The sequence below is a fragment of the Engystomops pustulosus genome, chromosome 4 (genome assembly GCF_040894005.1).
Source record: "Engystomops pustulosus chromosome 4, aEngPut4.maternal, whole genome shotgun sequence".
Taxonomy (NCBI): Eukaryota; Metazoa; Chordata; class Amphibia; order Anura; family Leptodactylidae; genus Engystomops; species Engystomops pustulosus.
The window spans coordinates 62,350,688-62,371,046 of NC_092414.1; the positions used below are offsets into that span (position 1 = coordinate 62,350,688).

The 20,359-nt window shown below is 46.7% G+C and overlaps 1 protein-coding gene across 2 annotated transcripts in view; it reads left to right on the plus strand.

The window, feature by feature from the left end:
• Nucleotides 1-20,359, plus strand: part of LOC140126525 (ranaspumin-like) — a 94,289-nt gene that overhangs the window by 35,984 nt on the left and 37,946 nt on the right. For both annotated transcript variants that reach the window (XM_072146064.1, XM_072146065.1), the window contains 2 exons: nucleotides 3,685-3,732; nucleotides 4,278-4,322. In XM_072146064.1, coding sequence (XP_072002165.1) covers nucleotides 3,685-3,732; nucleotides 4,278-4,322 — 93 coding nt within the window. The remainder of the gene's footprint in view (nucleotides 1-3,684; nucleotides 3,733-4,277; nucleotides 4,323-20,359) is intronic.

Consider the following 20,359-nt stretch of genomic DNA (forward strand, 5'->3'; position numbering starts at 1 on the left):
TCTCTCTTTCCAAGTGTCAGATACTAGTAGAATGTTCAGAAGCTAAATTAAAGTGTATATAAACCTGTACTCTGATAATATAAGCAGATTGTTAGCACACAGCATCTCATAGCACAGAGGAAGCAAGTGTCTGCTTAGAGAGTGATATGAGCTAAAACTAAAAAAAGTGAAAAGGTAAAGTAAGGGGTTAAAAATTATCCTTATTGTGTAAACATCACTAGGGGATTAAAATTTGAGCATTTTCTTTTGTGGGCAAACCCCTTTAAATGATTATTGGATGCTTTGTACATTGACAGCCAAACCCCCGACCAATGCCCTGTAGAGAACTGTTCTTATTCCGCCTACAAGGGCACTAAAAAGTACTACTCTCATCCTGTAGTTGTATAAACTGCAGAGTAGCTCACATTTATTAAAGCAGACAGCTGCGTTGAGAATGCCCAGAGAAGGAAGGGGCTTCTTCTCCATTACCACTGCAGTGCCTATCTCTACTGCCACCACTGTGAGGGATGCCTGTGTTTTTTTCCTGCTGTTTTTACTACACAATCTAATTATCTGGTTGTGGAGCCCTTTCGACAGTATTGTGTATACAATTTTGTAGGAACCATATGTTTTGATACCATGATACTTGATTGATATAAGCCAGATCACATAGGGGCTAGGGTATTACCATCATTTTAAAAGTTCATTATAGAAGAAAGGAGGCAATGAATAACAAATGTAAGTAGATTACCACGAGTTAGTATCTCTGGTTTATCATGTTTGATTTTGAAAGTAGATTTCCTTTAATTAAAGGAATTAAATTTAATTAAAATTGGTCAAACTAATGTAATTGTTTGAAAATTGCAAAATTATCCATTTTTCCAATATACTTTCTGTATCAATTCCTTGCGGTTTTCTAGATCTCTGCTTGCTGTCGTTCTATAGAAAGCTTCTATGTTCCAGTGGACAGAAATCTGACCATGAATACACAGGTGTGTGGCTCTTTAGTTTCACAGAGAGTCATCAGAGCTGTGGGATATAACGAGTCGAGCACTTGTGTGACCATGGTCAGATTTCTGTGCACTGGAAATAAACCAAGAAGCTTTCTATAAAATGACAGCAAGCAAAGATCTGGAAGATCAAGAGGAATTAATACAGAAAGTAAATTTGAAAATTGTTCAACTTTTCATTATAGAAACAATAACATTTATTTGCTGGAATGGGAATACCCCTTTAACCCCTTCACGCTCCGCGGCGGATATATCCGCCACGGAGCGCAGTGACTTAGCGCTCAGTGGCGGATATATCCGCCACGGCGCTTATGCCGGCTCGGCGCTTATGCCGGCTGCGGCTCTGCGACCGCGGCATCTAACAAGTATCTGGGGATCTTTCCCCCACGATCGGCCCCCCCGAACCGTTTTCGGGGGGCGCCGATCGTTGCTATAGTAACTCTGGGGTCCGATCTGGACCCCAGAGTTACTAGCAAGAATTGCCAGTAAGATGGCGTCTGTGACGTCATCTTACTGGCAAAGTGCCAGCCTATGCAAGTGCATAGGCTGACACTGATAATACTCTGCAATACATGAGTATTGCAGAATATTATCATGAACAAGCAATCAGATGATTGCTTGTTCATATCCCATGGTATAAAAGTGAAAAAGTAAAAAAAAAAGTTATTCAATAAAAAAATAAAGTCATAAATCACTAAAAATGCCCCAAACCCCCAAAACATATAAAGAGACATATAACTCAAAAAAAAAGTCTAAATCATAACACAAACCCCACATATATAGTATCACCGCGTCCGTAACAACCCGTAGAATAAAAGTAAATCATTATTGAACCCCCACGATAAACGCCGTAAAAAAAAACTGTTATAAACCCTCCAAAAATTATGATTTTTACCTTTTCAATCCCACAAAAAATGCTATAAAATGCGACCAAAAAACCATATGTACTCAGACATGATACTGGTGCAAAGTACAACATGTCCCGCAAAAAACAAGCCATCAGCCATTTACAAAAATGTAACAAAGTTATGCCACTTGGAAGATGGCAATACAAAAATTATAGATTTTTCCCCACATTAGGGTTTTGTTTGACAAATTTAGTAAAACGTAAGAAAATATATTCATGTCTGGTATCCCCGTAATCGTATCAACCCATAGAATAAAGCTAACATGATTATTAGTCTATACGGTGAACACCAAAAAAAAAAGAGTCAAAAATCCAGTACAGAATTGATGCTTTTCTACTCCTGCCCTCAAAAAAAGTTCCTAAATTTTCAACAATAGGTGATACCAACCCCAAAATGGTAACATTGGAAAAAGCATCTCATCCCGCAAAAAAATGCCGTCACATGGCCCAAATAACGAAAAAGCGAAAATTTTATAGCCTTCAAAAGGGGCCAATGAGGAAACTAAAATCCTGGCAGCTGCAGCGCCCTCCTTCCCTTCTGCGCCTTGCTGTGCGCCCATAAAACAAGTCACAGCCACATGTGGGGGGTCTTTGTACTCAGGAGAAATTGCAGAACAAATTGTATGGTGGGTTTTCTCTTTTTATATTTTGGAAATGTGTAAATTTTAGTGCTAAATGAACGTATAAGGGAACAGTATGACCATTCTAAATTTCACCTCCATTTTGATTCAATTACTATGAAGATCTCAAGGGGTTAACAATCTTCGTAAAAGCTGTTTCTGATAGCTTGAGGGGTGCAGATTTGAAAATGGGTAGATTATATAGGGGGTTTTGATGCTAAATATGTAAAATTTCATTCAAAACTGTATTTATCCCCAAAATAGTCAATTCTGAAAATCCGGAAAATCGCTATTCTATTTGTAAGCCGCGTGACATCAAAATAAATTATCCAGACATTTCAGAAATTATGAAAATGTAAAGTAGACAAATGGGAAATGTTATTCAGCAACTTATTTAGGTGGTAAATCTATCTGCCTGAAAACGCAATGATTTAGAATTTCGAAAATGGCAAATTTTTCAAAAAATTTATCATATTTTCTTTTTTTTGTAAATAAACGCAAAACTTATCTGCCAAAATTTACCACTAAACTGAAGTACAACATGTGGGGAAAAAACAATCTCAGAATCGTTTTGATAAGTAACAGTGTTCAAAAGTTATAACCATATAAAGCGAAGCAAGTCAGAATCCAAAAAATCGGGCTGAGCCTTAAGCTGTAAAATGGCTGCGTCCTTAAGGGGTTAAGTATATTACAATGTTTACTATTTGCATCTGCACTTTTCATTACTGCAATAAAATGCTTCATGTAACACTTTAAGGTCAGTTACATTGTAATTTATTATTATTTTTTTTACAAATCATAGTTATTTACAGGCCACACACTGTATATTTCAATAGTTGCCAGATCTGTGTTACTATGAAACATAGAGTAAGAAAAAAAACTGCAGTGATAGAAAAATACACTTCAGGTGACATTAAGTGTGTGTGTAATTTACATGGACTGTGCTGCTACTAGGGCAGACAATATCCAATAGCTGTTGAATGATAGAGCTTTATACTTTTCCATTAATAGGAAATTGTATATAAAGTGACCGGGCCCCTCCATGGCTTCAGCAATAACAATTCCCTTGGCTGTCATTACTGGACCAGAAGTAGAAATTGGATTTATATAAATAATTTACTGAACCTACAAACAAATAGGTGATAATAATATGTTCTTTCATTTCCAGGGAGATGTTCCACAACTTCTAATTGACTTAAAAACACAGGCATGTAAGGTAAGTAACCACATGATAACATTGGAAATCTACCTGCGTAATGGGGGAGATTTATCAAGCTGTCCAAAAGTAAGACTGTTCATAGTTGTCCATGGCAACCAATTACAGCTCAGCTTTCATTTTACCAGTGCTCATGAATATTTTAAAGTGGGGCTGTAATTGGCTGCCAGGGGCAAATAAGAACATTTTTGCTTTTGGACAGCTTGATAAATTTGCCCCAATGTGCTTTGTCAGTGAGTTAGCCTAACAAACAGCGGCTAACTCAATGCCCCACTACTTTCTATTGGCCTCAGCTACAACTTGGCACTGGCATCATGTAACACCGTTGCACATTATAGGGCATGTCCTATTCCTGCATGGGCAGTCATTTGCTATGGACATCAGCATGTGAGTCATGAATATATGACCTATTGAAGCACTGTAATACATCTTGACACATGATTTCATTTGAGATCTAAATGCTTAGTATTGGTTCTGTGTATGTGTGTAAATTCTTTTAAAAAAATAAAAAAGAGAAATAACATGTTATTATCATTCCTTTATAGGGGTCCAACAAAGAAGTTGTTATTAAAGATATTATAGGTATTCTGGTAAGAATCCTTTCATTATTATATTTCATTTTAACCCCTAGGCGCACCAGGACGTTATAGTACGTCCCCGGGGCTAGATGCTTAGCGCACGGGGACGTTCTATAACGTCCTGCTTCTGGCACCGGCTCACGAACGGAGCCGGTACCAGAAGCAGCGGCTGTCAGCTGTCTAGTACAGCTGACAGCCTGCGCTAACACCCGCAATCGGAGCCGGCTCCGATCGCGGGTGTTAGCCCCTTACACGCCGCGGTCAAACATGACCGCGGCGTGTAAGGGTGTTTGCGCTGTGGATCGGATCCCCCGTGCCGCTTACCGGGGGATCCGATCCACTTCTGGGCAGCTCCGAGGACTGGCATGTGCCCCGGAGCTGCCCGGTCTCCATGGCAGCCAGACCCCTTCCGGGTCTGGCTGTAAACTGTCTGAGCATGCGCAAGCTTGCTCAGACAGTTTACACTGCTCTACAATAAAATAGTATTGTAGAGCAGTGTATTGGACTTAAACCAGTGATCAGAGCATCACTGGTTTAAGTTCAAGTATGTATAAGTAAAAATATGCAAAAACACTTAACACTACACATTATAATAAATAAAAAATAAATACATAAAAATATAAGCCCCTAAAATGTCACTTTCCCATAAAAAAAACTTAATAAAGTATAAAAAACATAAAAACACAAAAAAACCCCGCAAATTTGGTATTGCCGCGTCCGTAACAATCTGCATAATAAAACAGAATTGTTACTGGACCCGCACGGTAAACGCCGGAGGAAAAAAACGCAAAAAACATTCCGAAAAAAGATAATTTTTTATTAATACCCTATCCAAAATAAGCCCACTAAAAAGAACAACTGTTCTCGCAAAAAATAAGCCCCTAACAAGATTTATCTGCCAAAAAATAAAAAAGTTATGCATATAAAAAGATGGTGATGCTAAAATGAATAAGATTTTCTCCAAATTAGTTTTTATTCAGTACAATTGAATAAAATACAAAAAAACCCACATATTTGGTATCACTGCGTCCGTAACAATCTGTATAATAAAACAGAATCGTTATTAGATCCGCAAAGTGAACCCCGTAAAAAACAACCTAAAAAAACTCTCTGATAAAGATGATTTTTTATTAATGCCCTTTAAAAATGCTCTAAAAAAGTGATTTTAAAAAGTTACGCAATCTAAAATAAGACCACTAAAAAGAGCTATCATTCTTGCAAAAAATAAGCCCTTAAACAGATTTGTGAGGTGAAAAATAAAAAAGTTGCCAAATTACTTTTTATTCAGTAAAAATGGGAAAAAATAAAAAAATATATATAAATGAAGTATTTTCATAAACGTGGCGACCCATAGAATAAAAATAATATACTATTTTCATGGTATGGTTAACGTCCAAAAAAAAAAACACATAAAAATTTTCCTAAAAATTGATGATTTTCATTTCCTCCACCAACAAAGAGTTAATTAAATCTCACCAATTAGCTATAGATGCCCCAAAATTATGTATTAGAAAAGTGCATCTCATGTGGCAAAAGAAATAAGCCCCTATAGGTCCTCAATAGAGATGAGCGAACACTAAAATGCTCGGGTACTCGTTATTCGAGACAAACTTTTCCCGATGCTCGAGTGCTCGTCTCGAATAACGAACCCCATTGAAGTCAATGGGAGACTCGAGCATTTTTCAAGGGGACCAAGGCTCTGCACAGGGAAGCTTGGCCAAACACCTGGGAACCTCAGAAAAGGATGGAAACACCACGGAAATGGACAGGAAACAGCAGGGGCAGCATGCATGGATGCCTCTGAGGCTGCATAATCGCACCATTATGCCAAAATTATGGGCAACAGCATGGCCATGACAGAGTGACAGAATGAAGCTAGATAGCATCTAAAACATCCAATAATTGACCCTGACACTATAGGGGACGGCATGCAGAGGCAGCGGCAGCAGGCTAGAGAGTGTCATGGCGACATACCCTAAATGGACTCAGGCTTCAAACCAATGGGTGGCAGAGAGGAACCAAAGGAGGTGAGCAAGAAGCGCTCAAATAATATCGGTACATGATAAAAGTTTGCCAGTATATTTTGTGGATTACACAGCAGGGTGGCGACAAAGTTAACATGGAAGCCATGAAAACAACCCAAAATTCTGCCTGACACAGCTCGTTTGATAAGGGGACCATGTATGGAGGCAGTGAACTAGTAGTAGATTAAAGGTGCTGCAGTTAAAACTATGTTAGTTGGATCTTGGCATGGAGCTGGCGCTCCGCTGCCAGGCGAGCTTTCGCCAATCCAAGCCCCTGTCTATAGGCTACTCCCCAAACAGCACTTCTAAGAACCTTTTGTATAAGATCAAGTGTAGTAGCGTTCTTATAAGTTTAGGATATGGCGGGTGAGGGGAATGTAAACAGATGCGCAAGAAGCGCTGAAATAATATCCCTAAATGGTAAAAGTTTGCAAGTATATTTTGGGGATTACACAGCAGGGTGGCGACAAAGTTAACAACTTTGATGTGGAATGCCCTGTAATAGCTCTTGGGCGGTGTGCCTTTTATCGCCTAGGCTCAGCAGTTTCAGCACCGCCTGCTGTCGCTTAGCGACGGCACTGCTGCTGTGCCTAGAGCTACCGACTGATGGCGCCATGCCCACGGATGGTAATTCGGAGGAGGAGGAGGTGGAGGAGGGGTGGGAGGAGGTATAGTAGGCCTTTGAGACCTGGACCGAGGTAGGCCCCGCAATTCTCTGCGTCGGCAGTATATGACCAGCCCCAGGGTCAGACTCGGTCCCAGCCTGCACCAAGTTAAGTGTAGTAGCGTTCTTATAAGTTTGGGATATGGCGGGTGAGGGGAATGTAAACAGATGCGCAAGAAGCGCATGATGCGCATGGAGCTGGCGTTCCGCTGCCAGGCGAGCTTTCGCCAATCCAAGCCCCTGTCTCTAGGCTACTCCCCAAACAGCACTTCTAAGAACCTTTTGTATAAGATCAAGTGTAGTAGCGTTCTTATAAGTTTAGGATATGCCGGGTGAGGGGAATGTAAACAGATGCGCAAGAAGCGCTGAAATAATATCCCTAAATGGTAAAAGTTTGCCAGTATATTTTGTGGATAACACAGCAGGGTGGCGACAAAGTTAACAACTTTGATGTGGAATCCATGAAAACAACCCAAATTTCTGCCTGACACACCTCGTTTGATAAAGGGACGATGTATGGAGGCAGCTATATGGACGACTTTTGGAGGTAGCAATGGAGACAACATGTGGAGGCTGCTATGGAGACAATTTAATTTGGATAGTGCCTGTATGTGGCAGTCCCAAACATTTTTCAAACCAGAGGAGCAGGTAGGTGGCCCTCCAGTAAAATGGGATAGATTGAGTGCCTGTATGTGGCAGTCCCAAAAATGTTTCAAACCAGAGGAGCAGGTAGGTGGCCCTCCAGTAAAATGGAATAGATTGAGTGCCTGTATGTGGCAGTCCCAAAAATTGTTCAAACCAGAGGAGCAGGTAGGTGGCCCTGCAGTAAAATGGAATAGATTGAGTGCCTGTATGTGGCAGTCCCAAAAATTGTTCAAACCAGAGGAGCAGGTAGGTGGCCCTGCAGTAAAATGGAATAGATTGAGTGCCTGTATGTGGCAGTCCCAAAAATGTTTCAAACCAGAGGAGCAGGTAGGTGGCCCTCCAGTAAAATGGAATAGATTGAGTGCCTGTATGTGGCAGTCCCAAAAATTGTTCAAACCAGAGGAGCAGGTAGGTGGCCCTGCAGTAAAATGGAATAGATTGAGTGCCTGTATGTGGCAGTCCCAAAAATTTTTTAAAACAGAGGACCGGGTAGGTGGCCCTCCAGAAAAATGGAATAGATTGAGTGCCTGTATGTGGCACTCACAAAAATTGTTTCAAACAGAGGACCGGGTAGGTGGCCCTCCAGAAAAATTAAATGCATGAAGTACTATAGCAAGAGCCAGTGGGCCCTGTCAAAAAATAGCCATTTTCCTCTGCTTTACTGTACAAAGAGGAGGAGAAGGAGGAAAATGAGGAGGAGGAGGAGGAGTGGATCAATTATTCAGGTTGAGCTTCCTTCACCTGGTGGAGATTGGAAATTCTGAGAAATCCAGCCTTTATTCATTTTAATAAGCGTCAGCCTGTCAGCGCTGTCAGTCGACAGGCGTGTACGCTTATCGGTGATGATGCCACCAGCTGCACTGAAAACCCGCTCGGACAAGACGCTAGCGGCAGGGCAGGCAAGAACCTCCAAGGCGTACAGCGCCAGTTCGTGCCACATGTCCAGCTTTGAAACCCAGTAGTTGTAGGGAGCTGTGTGATCATTTAGGACGATGGTATGGTCAGCTACGTACTCCCTCACCATCTTTCTGTAAAGATCAGCCCTACTCTGCCGAGACTGGGGACAGGTGACAGTGTCTTGCTGGGATGACATAAAGCTGGCAAAAGCCTTGTAAAGCGTACCCTTGCCAGTGCTGGACAAGCTGCCTGCTCGCCTACTCTCCCTCGCTACTTGTCCCGCAGAACTACGCACTCTGCCGCTAGCGCTGTCAGAAGGGAAATACTGTTTCAGCTTGTGCACCAGGGCCTGCTGGTATTCATGCATTCTCACACTCCTTTCCTCTCCAGGGATGAGAGTGGGAAGATTTTGCTTGTACCGTGGGTCCAGGAGAGTGAACACCCAGTAATCGGTGCTGGAATAAATTCTTTGAACGCGAGGGTCACGGGATAGGCAGCCTAGCATGAAATCTGCCATATGCGCCAGAGTACCAACGCGTAAGAATTCACTCCCCTCACTGGCCTGACTGTCCATTTCCTCCTCCTCCAACTCCTCCAACTCCTCTTCTTCTGCCCATACACGCTGAACAGTGAAGGACTCAACAATGGTCCCCTCTTGTGTCTCGCCAACATTCTCCTCCTCTTCCTCCTCATCCTCCTCCACCTCCACCTCCTCCGATATGCGCTGAGAAACAGACCTCAGGGTGCTTTGGCTATCAACAAGGGAATATTCTTCCCCCGTCTCTTGTGACGAGCGCAAAGCTTCCGACTTCATGCTGACCAGAGAGTTTTTCAACAGGCCAAGCAGCGGGATGGTGAGGCTGATGATGGCGGCATCGCCACTGACCATCTGTGTTGACTCCTCAAAGTTACTCAGCACCTGACAGATATCAGACATCCACGTCCACTCCTCATTGTAGACTTGAGGAAGCTGACTGACCTGACTACCAGTTCTGGTGGAAGTTGACATCTGGCAGTCTACAATCGCTCTGCGCTGCTGGTAAACTCTGGATAACATGGTCAGTGTTGAATTCCACCTCGTGGGCACGTCGCACAACAGTCGGTGAGCGGGCAGTTGGAGGCGGCGCTGCGCTGCCCTGAGAGTGGCAGCATCTGGGCTGGACTTCCTGAAATGCGCACAGATGCGGCGCACCTTCGTGAGCAAATCAGACAGATTGGGGTATGTCTTGAGGAAACGCTGCACTATCAGATTTAACACATGGGCCAGGCATGGCACATGTGTCAGTCTGCCGAGTTGCAGAGCCGCCACCAGGTTACGGCCGTTGTCACACACAACCATTCCCGGCTTGAGGTTCAGCGGTGCCAGCCACAGATCAGTCTGCGCCGTGATGCCCTGTAATAGCTCTTGGGCGGTGTGCCTTTTGTCGCCTAGGCTCAGCAGTTTGAGCACCGCCTGCTGTCGCTTAGCGACGGCACTGCTGCTGTGCCTAGAGCTACCGACTGATGGCGCCGTGCCCACGGATGGTAGTTCGGAGGAGGAGGTGGAGGAGGGGTGGGAGGAGGAGGAGGCATAGTAGGCCTGAAACACCTGGACCGAGGTAGGCCCCGCAATCCTCGGCGTCGGCAGTATATGAGCAGCCCCAGGGTCAGACTCGGTCCCAGCCTCCACCAAGTTAACCCAATGTGCCGTCAGCGATATATAGTGGCCCTGCCCGGCAGCACTCGTCCACGTGTCCGTGGTCAGGTGGACCTTGTCAGAAACGGCGTTGGTCAGGGCACGGATGATGTTGTCTGACACGTGCTGGTGCAGGGCTGGGACGGCACATCGGGAAAAGTAGTGGCGGCTGGGGACCGAATACCGAGGGGCGGCCGCCGCCATGAGGTTGCGAAAGGCCTCGGTCTCTACTAGCCTATAGGGCAGCATCTCCAGGCTAAGCAATCTGGAGATGTGCACATTAAGGGCTTGGGCGTGCGGGTGGGTTGCACTATATTTGCGTTTCCGCTCCAGCGTCTGGGGTATGGAGAGCTGAACGCTGGTGGATGCTGTGGAGGATCGTGGAGGCGACGATGGGGTTTTTGTGCCAGGGTCCTGGGCAGGGGGCTGACTAGCAGCTGACACAGGGGAAGGAGCAGTGGTGTGCACGGCCGGAGGTGAACGGGCTTGTTGCCACTGAGTGGGGTGCTTAGCATTCATATGCCTGCGCATACTGGTGGTAGTTAAGCTAGTAGTGGTGGAACCCCTGCTGAGCCTGGTTTGGCAAATGTTGCACACCACAGTCCGTCGGTCATCCGGTGTTTCCTTAAAGAACCTCCACACTTCTGAAGATCTAGCCCTCGCCGCAAGAGCCCTCACCACGGGAGCTTCACTAGTTGACAGTGGCGCTGATGCACCAGCTCTGGCCCTGCCTCTCCGTCTGGCCCCACCACTGCCTCTTCCAACCTGTTCAGGTCGAGGACTCTCCTCCGTCTCAGAAGCACTGTGTTCACCCGGCCTCTCAACCCAGCTTGGGTCTGTCACCTCATCATCCTCCGATCCCTCAGTCTGCTCCCCCCTCGGACTTCCTGCCCTGACAACAACTTCCCCACTGTCTGACAACCGTGTCTCCTCATCGTCGGACACCTCTTTACACACTTCCACTACGTCAAGAAGGTCATCATCACCCACAGACTGTGACTGGTGGAAAACCTGGGCATCGGAAAATTGCTCAGCAGCAACCGGACAAGTGGTTTGTGACTGTGGGAAGGGTCCAGAAAACAGTTCCTCAGAGTATGCCGGTTCAAATGCCAAATTTTCCTGGGAGGGGGCAGACTGGGGGGGAGGAGGCTGAGGTGCAGGAGCTGGAGGAGTGGGGATTTCGGTGACATGGGTGGACTGCGTGGAAGACTGACTGGTGGTGGACAAATTGCTCGAAGCATTGTCAGCAATCCACGACATCACCTGTTCGCACTGTTCTGGCCTCAACAGTGCTCTACCACGAGTCCCAGTAACTTCAGACATGAACCTAGGGAGTGTAGCTCTGCGGCGTTCCCCTGCTCCCTCATCAGCAGGTGGTGTCTCACCCCGCCCAGGACCACGGCCTCTGACCCCTGCAGTAGTTGGACGCCCACGTCCCCGCCCTCGTCCTCTACCCCTAGCCCTCGGGTTAAACATTTTTAAAATGAGAGTTATAACTTTTTTTTTTTTTTTACTTCTTTTTGTTTTTTTTGGTGTTTTTTTGTGTTTTTTTTTTTTTTTTGTGTTTTTTGTTTTTTTTTGAGTTTTTAAAACCAAACAATCCTATCCTATTGCTATGGCTATTTTCTAGCCAAGTATCAAAGGAAGCACACTACTATGCCAGATGAGATGACACTGAGTTATTGCCTAATAGAAATCAAACCCCTACTGAATTTTGCCACTTCGGCCTTTGCTATGGATATGTGCGCCACTAAGCGCAGAACACAGCGGTCGCAAGTCTCACTACAAATTGCTCAGAATTGGCAAGTACATGCACTGCAGAAACTACAGCCACCAGCAGATCAACCAGAAATCAAATATATAGAACGCTACTGTAGGCTTCAAGAAGCTGTTTGTATTCTCCTATGGCTATTTTCTAGCCAAGTATCAAAGGAAGCACACTACTATGCCAGATGAGATGACACTGAGTTATTGCCTAATAGAAATCCAACCCCTACTGAATTTTGCCACTTCGGCCTTTGCTATGGATATGTGCGCCACTAAGCGCAGAACACAGCGGTCGCAAGTCTCACTACAAATTGCTCAGAATTGGCAAGTACATGCACTGCAGAAACTACAGCCACCAGCAGATCAACCAGAAATCAAATATATAGAACGCTACTGTAGGCTTCAAGAAGCTGTTTGTATTCTCCTATGGCTATTTTCTAGCCAAGTATCAAAGGAAGCACACTACTATGCCAGATGAGATGACACTGAGTTATTGCCTAATAGAAATCCAACCCCTACTGAATTTTGCCACTTCGGCCTTTGCTATGGATATGTGCGCCACTAAGCGCAGAACACAGCGGTCGCAAGTCTCACTACAAATTGCTCAGAATTGGCAAGTACATGCACTGCAGAAACTACAGCCACCAGCAGATCAACCAGAAATCAAATATATAGAACGCTACTGTAGGCTTCAAGAAGCTGTTTGTATTCTCCTATGGCTATTTTCTAGCCAAGTATCAAAGGAAGCACACTACTATGCCAGATGAGATGACACTGAGTTATTGCCTAATAGAAATCCAACCCCTACTGAATTTTCCCACTTCGGTCTTTGCTATGGATATGTGTGCCACTAAGAGCTAAACACAACGGTAGCAAGTCCCCCTGCTAATTCCTCACAAAATGGTAAAAGATGCAAATTAAAATAAAAAAAGTAGAACGTTATTGTAGCCCTAAGAAGGGCTGTTGGGTTCTTTGAGAATCACTCCTGCCTAACAGTAAGCTAATAGAACACCCTAACGCTTTCCCTGACCAGCAGCAGCTCTCTCCCTAGCGGCATCCAGAGACAGAATGATCCGAGCAGCGCGGCCAGCGGCTAGTCTATCCCAGGGTCACCTGATCTGGCCAGCCAACCACTGCTATCGACGTGTAAGGGTACCACGTCATGCTGGGTGGAGTGCAGAGTCTCCTGGCTTGTGATTGGCTCTGTTTCTGGCCGCCAAAAAGCAAAACGGCGGGAGCTGCCATTTTCTCGAGCGGGCGAAGTATTCGTCCGAGTAACGAGCAGTTTCGAGTACCCTAATGCTCGACCGAGCATCAAGCTCGGACGAGCATGTTCGCTCATCTCTAGTCCTCAATAAAAAAAAGAAAAAAATTATAGCCTGTACAATGTGACATAGCAAATCTGATTTGAATGGCGCCTCCTTCCCTTCTATGCCCGGCCGTGCGCCCAAACAGCAGGTTACCACCACATATAGGGTATCGGTGTACTCGGGAGAAATTGCGTATCAAACTTTGTGGAGCCTTTTTTCATTTTATCCATTACAAATGTTTAATTTTCAACCCAAATGAGTGTATTGTGAAAAAATATTACAATTTGCAGACTCCACCTCCATTTTGTTTTAACCCCTATAAAACACGTAAAGGGTTAACAAACTTCTTAAAAGTGGTTTTTCATACGTTGAGGGGTGTAGTTTCCACAATGGGGTAATTTACGAGTCTCGCTATTATTTAGGCCTCTCAGTGTCAATTAGAAACTGAGCAGGTCCTTCTAAATACAGGTTTTGGTGATTTTACAAAAAATGTGAAAAATGGCACCCAAATTCTGAGCCTCATAAAAAGATTTCATCCAAATTTTTAAACTAATTTGAAGTACAATGTGTCACGAGAAAACAATCTCAAAATCCCCTGGATATCTCACAGCGTTCCCACGCTATAACCACTTATAGTGACACAGGCCAGATTTGAAAAATGGGGCCGCGTCCTTTAGGCCAAAAGATGCTGTGTCCCGTAGGGGTTAAAATGTTCTACAAAATATTTATGAAATATTTTTTGTTAAATGTTTTTTTTTTCAGTTTTAACTTAACATTCCCATCCCCCAATCCCAAAAACAATATTGATTTCTATATTAGTGTCATTATTAAAATTTTGGGCTTAAAGATGTAGTATTGCCAATGTTTTTCTAGTTTGTATTTTATTTTATAAATTGCTCCAGCGCTTATATAGAGCTATAGGCAGGCACTTACTTATATTCCAGAAATTATGTGGAGCTAACTTATTGAGTTCTATAAAGGAATTTCTATGTGCAAAATACCCTACTGGAGACCGACAGTGAATGGGGGCATTAATGTGGTTAGGACTAGAGGGCCTGGTTTGGTAGTTACCTTGAGGCCAGTGTCATGGTAGCTTTGTGCTAAACTAGGCATTGTCCACCACTGTCAGGGCGAGCAGGGTAGAAGCAAGAAAAGGAGGGGGAGACCGTGACGTATTAGATATTCTACTGGGGCATTCCTAGTGTATCTGGGGTTAATCTTGGGCAGTTGCCGAAAGGAGGTCCAAGATGTTAACAGCAGGCAGGGATGTAACCTGGATACAATACCTCAGTCTATGAGTCAACTACACTGGCTTTGTCTCTTTTGCAGCCATTTTGGCTCTGCTGCATCAGCAGCTCAGTAATCTGTGAGCTGTCAACATGGTCTATTTCTCTAGACTAAAAACAATGCCGTGGTAATGCCGTGAGGTGCATTACCACAGAATAGATACAATTGGGGATATTTATCAGAAGTGTCTGAGAACAGAACTGCTCTAGGGAACGTGCAGGAGAAGTGGAGGCTGGTTATAGTGAGGGGAAGAGGAGCTGGAGGGAATGTGCAGGAGAAGGGGAGGCTGGTTATACTGAGGGAATAAGGAGCTGGTGGGAATGTGCAGGAGAAGGGGAGGCTGGTTACACTGAGGGGATGAGGAGCTGGAGGGAATGTGCAGGAGAAGGGGAGGCTGGTTATACTGAGGGGATGAGGAGCTGGAGGGAATGTGCAGGAGAAGGGGAGGCTGGTTATACTGAGGGAATAAGGAGCTGGTGGGAATGTGCAGGAGAAGGGGAGGCTGGTTATACTGAGGGGATGAGGAGCTGGAGGGAATGTGCAGGAGAAGGGGAGGCTGGCTATACTGAGGGGAAGAGGAACTGTTGGGAATGTGCAGGAGAAGGGGAGGCTGGTTATACTGAGGGAATAAGGAGCTGGTGGGAATGTGCAGGAGAAGGGGAGGCTGGTTATACTGAGGGAATGAGGAGCTGGTGGGAATGTGCAGGAGAATGGGAGGCTGTTTATACTGAGAGGACGGAAAACTGGAGGGAATGTGCGGGAGAATGGGAGGCTGTTTATACTGAGAAGACGGAAAACTGGAGGGAATGTGCGGGAGAAGTGGAGGCTGGTTATACTGAGGGGATGAGGAGCTGGAGGGAATGTGCAGGAGAAGTGGAGGCTGGTTATACTGAGGGGAAGAGGAGCTGGAGGGAATGTGCAGGAGAAGTGGAGGCTGGTTATACCAGGGTATGAGGAGCTGGATGGAGCTGTGCAGGAGAAGAGGAGGCTGGTTATACTGAGGGGATGAGGAGCTGGAGGGAATGTGCAGGAGAAGGAAAGGCTGGTTATACTGAGGGGATGAGAAGATGGAGGGAATGTGCAGGAGAAGGGGAGGCTGGCTATACTGAGGGGTTGCCAATGTTTTTCTAGTTTGTATTTTATTTTATAAATTGCTGCAGCGCTTATATAGAGCTATAGGCAGGCACTTACTTATATTCCAGAAATTATGTGGAGCTAACTTATTGAGTTCTATAAAGGAATTTCTATGTGCAAAATACCCTACTGGAGACCGACAGTGAATGGGGGCATTAATGTGGTTAGGACTAGAGGGCCTGGTTTGGTAGTTACCTTGAGGCCAGTGTCATGGTAGCTTTGTCCTAAACTAGGCATTGTCCACCACTGTCAGGGCGAGCAGGGTAGAAGCAAGAAAAGGAGGGGGAGACCGTGACGTATTAGATATTCTACTGGGGCATTCCTAGTGTATCTGGGGTTAATCTTGGGCAGTTGCCGAAAGGAGGTCCAAGATGTTAACAGCAGGCAGGGATGTAACCTGGATACAATACCTCAGTCTATGAGTCAACTACACTGGCTTTGTCTCTTTTGCAGCCATTTTGGCTCTGCTGCATCAGCAGCTCAGTAATCTGTGAGCTGTCAACATGGTCTATTTCTCTAGACTAAAAACAATGCCGTGGTAATGCCGTGAGGTGCATTACCACAGAATAGATACAATTGGGGATATTTATCAGAAGTGTCTGAGAACAGAACTGCTCTAGGGAACGTGCAGGAGAAGTGGAGGCTGGTTATACTGAGGGGAAGAGGAGCTGGAGGGAATGTGCAGGAGAAGGGGAGGCTGGTTATACTGAGGGGAAGAGGAGCTGGAGGGAATGTGCAGGAGAAGGGGAGGCGGGTTATACTGAGGGAATAAGGAGCTGGTGGGAATGTGCAGGAAAAGGGGAGGCTGGTTATACTGAGGGGATGAGGAGCTGGAGGGAATGTGCAGGAGAAGGGGAGGCTGGCTATACTGAGGGGAAGAGGAACTGTTGGGAATGTGCAGGAGAAGGGGAGGCTGGTTATACTGAGGGAATAAGGAGCTGGTGGGAATGTGCAGGAGAAGGGGAGGCTGGTTATACTGAGGGAATGAGGAGCTGGTGGGAATGTGCAGGAGAATGGGAGGCTGTTTATACTGAGAGGACGGCAAACTGGAGGGAATGTGCGGGAGAATGGGAGGCTGTTTATACTGAGAAGACGGAAAACTGGAGGGAATGTGCGGGAGAAGTGGAGGCTGGTTATACTGAGGGGATGAGGAGCTGGAGGGAATTTGCAGGAGAAGTGGAGGCTGGTTATACTGAGGGGATGAGGAGCTGGAGGGAATGTGCAGGAGAAGTGGAGGCTGGTTATACCAGGGTATGAGGAGCTGGATGGAGCTGTGCAGGAGAAGAGGAGGCTGGTTATACTGAGGGGATGAGGAGCTGGAGGGAATGTGCAGGAGAAGGAATGGCTGGTTATACTGAGGGGATGAGAAGATGGAGGGAATGTGCAGGAGAAGGGGAGGCTGGCTATACTGAGGGGAAGAGGAGCTGTAGGGAATGTGCAGGAGAAGGGGAGGCTGGTTATACTGAGAGGATGAGGAGCTGGAGGGAATGTGCAGGAGAAGTGGAGGCTGGTTATACTGAGGGGATGAGGAGCTGGTGGGAATGTGCAGGAGAAGAGAGGCTGGTTATACTAAGGGAATGAGGAGCTGGTGGGAATGTGCAGGAGAATGGGAGGCTGGTTATACTGAGAGGACGGAAAACTGGAGGGAATGTGTGGGAGAAGTGGAGGCTGGTTATACTGAAGGGAAGAGGAGCTGGAGGGAATGTGCAGGACAATGGGAGGCTGTTTATACTGAGAGGACGGAAAACTGGAGGGAATGTGCGGGAGAAGTGGAGGCTGGTTATACTGAGGGGATGAGGAGCTGGTGGGAATGTGCAGGAGAAGGGGAGGCTGTTTATACTGAGGGGATGAGGAGCTGGAGGGAATGTGCAGGAGAGTGGGAGGCTGGTTATACTGAGAGGATGAGGAGCTGCATGGAATGTGTAGGAGAAGGGGAGGCTGGTTATACTGAGAGGATGAGGAGCTGGATCGAATGTACAGGAGAAGGGGAGGCTGGTTATACTGAGGGTATGAGGAGGTGGATGGAATGTTCAGTAGAAGTGGAGGCTGGTTATACTGAGGGGATGAGGAGCTGCAGGGAATGTGCAGGAGAAGGGGAGGCTGGTTATACTGAGGGAATATAGAGCTGGAGGGAATGTGCAGGAGGATGGGGTTTGGTTATATTTTGGGGATGATGAGCTGGAGGGAGCTGTGCAGTAGAAGAGGAGGCTGGTTATATTATAGGGGATGAGGAGTTGGATGGAATGTGCAGAAGAATTGGAGGCTAGTTACACTGAGGGGATGAGGAGCTGCAGGGAGCTGTGCAGGAGAGAGGGAGGCTGGTTATACTGAGGGGATGAGGAGCTGGAGGGAATGTGCAGGAGAAGGGGAGGCTGGTTATACTGAGGGGATGAGGAGCTGGAGGGAATGTGCAGGAGAATGTGGGTGGTTATACTTTGTGGATGAGGAGCTGGAGGGAGCTGTGCAAGAGAAGGGGTTTGGTTATACTGGGGGGATGAGGAGCTTGAGTGAATGTGAAGGAGACTGGGGGTTGGTAATATTTTGGGGATGAGGAGCTGGAGGGAGCTGTGCAGGAGAAGAGGAGGCTGGTTGTACTGAGAGGATGAGGAGCTGGAGGGAATGTGCAGGAGAGGGGGAGGCTGGTTATACTGTGGGGATGAAGAGCAGGAGGGCGCTGTGCAGGAGAGGGGAGGCTGGTTACACTGAGAGGATGAGGAGCTGGAGTGAATGTGCAGGAGAAGGGGGGTTAGTTATACTTTGGGGATGAGGAGCTGGAGGGAATGTGCAAGAGAAGGGGTTTGGTTATACTGAGGGGATGAGGAGCTGGAGGGAATGTGCAGGAGAAAGGGAGGCTGGTTATACTGTGGGGATGAAGAGCTGGAGGGCGCTGTGCAGGAGAGGGGAGGCTGGTTACACTGAGAGGATGAGGAGCTGGAGCAAATGTGCAGGAGAAGGGGGGTTAGTTATACTTTGGGGATGAGGAGCTGGAGGGAATGTGCAAGAGAAGGGGTTTGGTTATACTGAGGGGATGAGGAGCTGGAGGGAATGTGCAGGAGAATGGGAGGCTGGTTATACTGAGGGGATGAGGAGCTGCATGGAATGTGTAGGAGAAGGGGAGGCTGGTTATACTGAGGGGATGAGGAGCTGAAGGGAATGTGCAGGAGAAGGGGAGGCTGGTTATACTGAGGGGATGAGGAGCTGGAGGGAATGTGTAGGAGAAGGGGAGGCTGGTTATACTGAGAGGATGAGGAGCTGGAGGGAGCTGTTCAGGAGAAGGGGTTCGGTTAGACTGATTGCATGAGGAGCTATAGGGAATGTTCAAGAGAATAGGAGGCTGGTTATACTGAGAGGATGAGGAGCTGGAGGGAATGTGCAGGAGAGGGGGAGGCTGGTTATACTGAGGGGATGAGATGCTGGAGGGATTGTGCAGGAGAGTGGGAGGCTGGTTATACTGAGGGGATGAGGAGCTGGAGGAAATGTGCAGGAGAGGGGGAGGCTGGTTGTACTGAGTGGATTATGAGCTGCAGGGAGCTGTACAGGAGAAGGGGAGGCTGGTTATACTGAGGGGATGAGGAGCTGCAGGGAATGTGCAGGAGAAGGGGAGGCTGGTTATATTTTGGGGATGAGGAACTGGAGGGAGCTGTGTAGGAGAAGAGGAGGCTGGTTATACTAAGGGGAAGAGGAGCTGGGGGGCATGTGCTGGAGTAGGGGAGGCTGGTTATACTGAGGTGATGAGGAGCTGGAGGGAATGTGCAGGAGAAGGGGAGGATGGTTATACTGAGGGGAACAGGAGCTGGAGGGAATGTGCAGGAGAAAGGGGGGGCCTAATTATAACAGGGAATGAAGAGCGCAAGGGAATGTGCAGGAGAAGGGGAGGCTGGGTATAGAGGGGATGAGGAGCTGCAGGGAATGTGCAGGAGAATGGGGGTTGGTTATATTTTGGGGATGAGAAGCTGGAAAGAGCTGTGCAGGAGAAGAGGAGGCTGGTTATATTTAAGGGGATGAGGAGTTGGGCAGAATGTGCAGGAGAAGGGGTTTGGTTATACTGAGTGGATGAGGAGCTGGAGGGAATGTGCAGGAGAAGGGGAGGCTGGTTGTACTGAGGGGATGAGGAGCTGTAGGGATTGTGCAGGAGAGGGGGAGGCTGGTTATACTGAGAGGATGAGGACCTGGAGGGAATGTGCAGGAGAAGGGGAGGCGGGTTATACTGAGGGGATGAGGAGCTGGAGGGAATGTGCAGGAGAAGGGGAGGCTGGTTATACTGAGGGGATGAGGAGCTGGAGGGAATGTGCAGGAGAAGGGGACGCTGGTTATACTGAGGGGATGAGGAGCTGGAGGGAATGTGCAGGAGAAGGGGTTTGGTTATAATGATTGCATAAGGAGCTAAAGGGAATGAGGCAATGTTCAAGAGAATAGGAGGCTGGTTATACTGAGAGGATGAGGAGCTGGATGGAATGTACAGGAGAAGGGGAGGCTGGTTATACTGAGGGGATGAGGAGCTGGAGGGAATGTGCAGGGGGCGGGAGGCTGGTTATACTGAGGGGATGAGGAGCTGGTGGGAATGTGCAGGGAGGGGGAGGCTGGTTATACTGAGGGGATGAGGAGCTGGAGGGGAATGTGCAGGAGAAGGGGAGGCTGGTTATACT